Source organism: Sinocyclocheilus grahami, unplaced genomic scaffold (assembly GCF_001515645.1).
Source record: "Sinocyclocheilus grahami isolate Dianchi unplaced genomic scaffold, SAMN03320097.WGS_v1.1 scaffold2064.1, whole genome shotgun sequence".
Classification (NCBI taxonomy): domain Eukaryota; kingdom Metazoa; phylum Chordata; class Actinopteri; order Cypriniformes; family Cyprinidae; genus Sinocyclocheilus; species Sinocyclocheilus grahami.
This window is the reverse complement of record NW_015507243.1, coordinates 49,608-54,340: the sequence shown is the minus strand read 5'-3', so window position 1 is coordinate 54,340 and position 4,733 is coordinate 49,608. Positions and strand designations below refer to the sequence as shown.

General features: G+C 37.7%; 1 protein-coding gene across 3 annotated transcripts in view; it reads left to right on the top strand.

Moving 5' to 3' along the window:
* clk2b (CDC-like kinase 2b) overlaps positions 1–3,931 on the top strand; it is a 28,357-nt gene extending 24,426 nt beyond the window's left edge. For 2 of the 3 annotated variants that reach the window (XM_016260356.1, XM_016260355.1), the window contains exons 10-14: positions 12–94; positions 902–916; positions 1,081–1,160; positions 1,243–1,333; positions 3,309–3,931. In XM_016260356.1, coding sequence (XP_016115842.1) covers positions 12–94; positions 902–916; positions 1,081–1,160; positions 1,243–1,333; positions 3,309–3,482 — 443 coding nt within the window. In that variant the 3' untranslated portion in view covers positions 3,483–3,931. The remainder of the gene's footprint in view (positions 1–11; positions 95–901; positions 917–1,080; positions 1,161–1,242; positions 1,334–3,308) is intronic. The other variant, XM_016260359.1, reaches the window with a different exon arrangement.
* The last annotated feature ends 802 nt before the right edge of the window (positions 3,932–4,733 follow it).

Here is a 4,733-nt window from a genome sequence, read left to right as displayed (position 1 = left end):
TGTTTCTGTAGAGCTGGGCTGGAGTCAGCCGTGTGATGTCTGGAGTATCGGCTGTATTCTGTTTGAGTTCTACCGCGGATACACGCTCTTCCAGGTGTGTGTTTGACTTTGAGAGTGTGTGTGAATTTATTGTGTTTCAGTCACATGAGTTTACTGCTTGTCTGCCATATTTATGAGCATCAGCGGGATTTCCACAACAGTTGTGCGGCACAATGTTTTTGTGGAAACTGATACATTTCATTTTTCAGGATTCACAGATGAACAGAAAGGTCAAAAGAACAGCATTTATTTGAAATATAAATATTTTGTAACATTATAGAATGTCACTTTTGATCAATTTAATGCATCCTTGATGGATAAATGTATTAAATTCACACAGTATTAATTAAGTATTAATTAAACTCACACACCCCCCAAACATTTTAACGGAAATGTATCACAGTTTCCACTGAAATATTGTGCAGCACAACTGTGTTCAACATTGATGATAATCAGAAATGTTTCTCGAGCAGCAGATCAGCATATTATACTGATTTCTGAAGATCATGTGACACTGAAGACTGGAGGAATGATGCTGAAAATACAGCTGCGCATCACAGAAATACATTACATTATTATAATATTACACTTTTACTGTATATACTGTATATTTGATAACATGAAATAAAATACCATATTATTATTATTTTCTCTCTCTTTACTCTTACTTATTTAAATGTTCTTTCTGTTCTCATGTCATATATGTATGCATGTACTGTATGCACCAAGAGCTCCTTAAAAACCACAGCAAATTCCTTGTTTGTTTGTGCACACTTGGCGAATAAAGCTAATTCTGATTCTGACAAAACGGTGATTTCAAATTATAATAATATTTCACTGTTTTTACTCTATTTTTGATCAGATAAATGCAGCCCTGGTGAGCAGAAGAGACTTCAAAAACATCTCAATTATTCAGAAACCTTTGACCAGTAGTGTATATTAAACCACAATCCATCTCTGCTGATGCTCATAAATATAAACATAACTGTTCCTGAATCAGATCCATACGTGTTCTTTTCTACATGTATGTGTGTGTTTTAGACTCATGATAACAGGGAGCATCTGGCCATGATGGAGCGAGTACATGGACCTGTTCCTTCCAGAATGATCCGGAAAACGAGGTCAGGAAACACTCTGAGCGTTGATTGATGTAGTCCGTGTGAATAGAGTCCAGTGTGAGAATGACTTGACCTCTGCACTCAGGAAGCAGAAGTACTTTTACAGAGGTCGTCTGGACTGGGACGAGAGCACGTCTGCGGGACGATACGTCCGAGAGAACTGCAGACCTCTGAGAGTGAGTGACTGATTACTCTGACTGTTAATTGGATCATTATAATTCATTTTTTGTAGTAATAAAATAGACCTACGTGAACAATAGCCTTTAAAATGACTTAAAATGCGTATGTAATACCACTGAGGCAATAATAATTCGTTTAAATAAAGTATCAAAAGCAAGTAATCATATAGTTTTATTTAACAAATATATTGTGTTATAAACAATGGAGCTAGTGTACATTATGCATTATAACAAATGCCAGCAGAGGGCGCCCACGGCCTGACGATTGTTTTACACTACGTGAAGTAATCCTCGTTTAATATTGTCCAAACAACATTTAATTCAAATATCTACATAATATTTAACATTTGTCCATTTCTTTACAGTTTGTGCGGAGCAGCGTTTATTTACTGTGACACGCACACATATGTAAATAATTAAAGCGCATATATTAATCCTGCATCGCATTTATTTAAGTAATTTAATCGTATAGTTTGTGAATTTACAATAGCATTATGCTTTATTACAGCAAGAAGCCGCAGTTTACAGTGAATTTATAACAGCTAAGGGACGTTGTTAGGTACGACGCGGATCAAAGAAGATGATGCGAGGCTGCATGATATTTAATATCATTAATTTACTTTCTCAAGTTTTATTTAATCGCTTTGATGAGACCTTGTTTCATATCGTCATGCGACCGCGATAATATCGTGATATTTCGATATTGATAATATTGTTACATCCCTAGGATTTAGTTAGATAATCTATGTATGCTGTTATTTTGGTGTGGTTTTTGTATTTAAAATTAATTGTGTGTTTATAAAGTAGGGACTGATTGTGTAATGTTGTTGATAAAGGTGTGTCGGCTGGATATCAACACACCCGTTAACGTAAACTACGCCAGAGCGCGTACACACCTCACGCACCGGATGCCGTGCGCGCGCGCGCTCAAACACAGAGTTCAGAATTAAGAGCTGCAACATGTTCTTAATTAAGAAAACTTAAGTCAGAAGAAAGTCAGTGAATTGACTCGTACCTGAACTTTAAAGGGACTCAACTCTCTTTTTATTTGTGAAATACTGTCTGTCTAAATTACATTCACACTGGGGTTTGAGGAAGCCAAACATATTAGAATAGAATAATAACAACAATAACAGTGACAGCCATATATTGTAAAATAAATGAAAATGAATATTTCATAGGTAGATTATATACACTGTACAGCAGGGAAAGTACAATACTTCTTTCCTAATTTCTACACTTGAAAGAGATGTTTTGGGCTGCATTTAAACCGCTAGCTGTCAGCTATTCTTACTGCACTTTAATCTTTTATTCAGAAGGAAACTCCAGCTTCAGTGAAAACATGCTTACAACAACACAAACACATCTCACTGGAAATCTAGTGAAACGCTGTCATCATCTGCCGCTGAAATAAAGCATAACTGGTGTCTGCTGCGTTCCCAAACCAGCGCTAAACTCACAGAAGATTAAATAAAGGAGTGGACTGCATTCATTCAGTGTGAACGAGTCGTTCTGAGACGCAGAAAACACCGGATCACGAGCCGATCGTCTGAACCAAGTGTGTGCTTCGCTTTGAAACAGACTTGATGAAGAGATGAAGCATATTGTGCTTTCGGTTTGAGTTCGTCTGATACTGTGCCAAAGCATAATGACCCAAAACACAACTTTAAACACCTTTTATGCCTTTTAGAATAAAAAGTTAAAAACGACACTTTTTGCCCGGAAGACCTATCGTTTCATATCGTCATGCGACCGCGATAATATCGTGATATTTCGATATTGATAATATTGTTACATCCCTAGGATTTAGTTAGATAATCTATGTATGCTGTTATTTTGGTGTGGTTTTTGTATTTAAAATTAATTGTGTGTTTATAAAGTAGGGACTGATTGTGTAATGTTGTTGATAAAGGTGTGTTGAAATTCAAACTCTGTCTCTCTCTCTCTCTCTCTCTCTCTCTCTCTCTGTCAGAGGTATGTGTTGTGTGAGACAGAGGAGCATCATCTCTTCTTTGATTTGTTGGAGGGCTTGCTGGAATATGAGCCGGATCGGCGCTTGCCTCTCTCCGCTGCGCTGCTTCATCCCTTCTTCAGTCCTGTCCGAGACGCTGAACACTTCAGTGGAGCCCGTGACATCAGCCGGTGACCTCTGACCTCTCCTTTAGCCTGTGCTTCCACTCTGCTAGCACCTCAGAGCGGGATATCCTGTTCCTGAGCCGCTGGTTCTGATCCGCGTGAGCAGGTTGGTCATTCAGTCTTATGAATATGTCATGAAGAAGAGGCTGCTAACAATTGGCTGAGGTCTCTGCTCACTGCTGATTGGTGGAGCTGAACACAGAGAGAGACATGACAGCCAATAGAATTAGACTGACACCTTCACATGCTCCCTGATTGGTCAGTCCTCGTTTGACGGACAGCTTCAGGGGGCTGGACGTCTTAAGGTTGTTTTGGGATCATCACAGGATTTCAAATATTGCACATGTCGCGGTTCTCAGCAGATGAACACTTTTTCAGTATTTATTTTATGACGAGTTGTTTTGTATGAGATGAATATCTTCGTTTCTGTAGTAATAAAACGTGCTTCGTATCATTTGAGCGAGTGGGAGTGTGTGTGTTTATTAGGAATCTTTTGTAAGGTTTCATCCGTGTTTGTCTGCGCTGAAACGAGCTCAAGTTTGCATGAGCACTTCTGAGGAACAACTAGTCACCGACAAAGGTTAGCAGGTTAGTGGCACCAATATTCAGAGATTTGAAACTGCATCTTCACCAGTACAGCTGTGTTCTGATCTGAGTTGTTTTGTGTATCTTAATAATTAAATGTTAAATTATTTTTGCAGAGACATTGTGTAATCTGTATTGTATTATAATCTATTTAAGATAATACCTTCCTCTGTGGTGTATACAAGCTGATGTTCGTCTTCTGGACTTCTCTGTGTCTAAATTGTAATGTGAACTATATGCTGATGGTCAAGTCTAAATATGTGAATTTAAGGGATTCATAAACTGGTTTGAGCTCAGATATTAACTTGTAGTCCTCTTGAGGTTTTAGGTTAATATTTCAATAATTTAACGATGCGTTCACATGTCCACGGTTCTCTGATGTCGGTTTATGGTCACATGACATGCAGGAAAAATATTTTATGGTAACACTTTCCAATAAGGTTCCATTTATTAGCTTTACTTTACTTTACTTTTATTAACTTAGCATATAGGACAACGCACACAGAGCTACCTATTGCATCATCAGCCCATTTCACGGTGAAATGCCAAATGAAAAGCCAAATTTAAAGAAAATAGGTTATATAAAACTAGAAATTGTAATGTGTAAGCATGCAAAAAATGCATGTGAATAGTTTCTCGAGGGCACAAAAGTTTCTTGTGTGCATGTATTATTTTT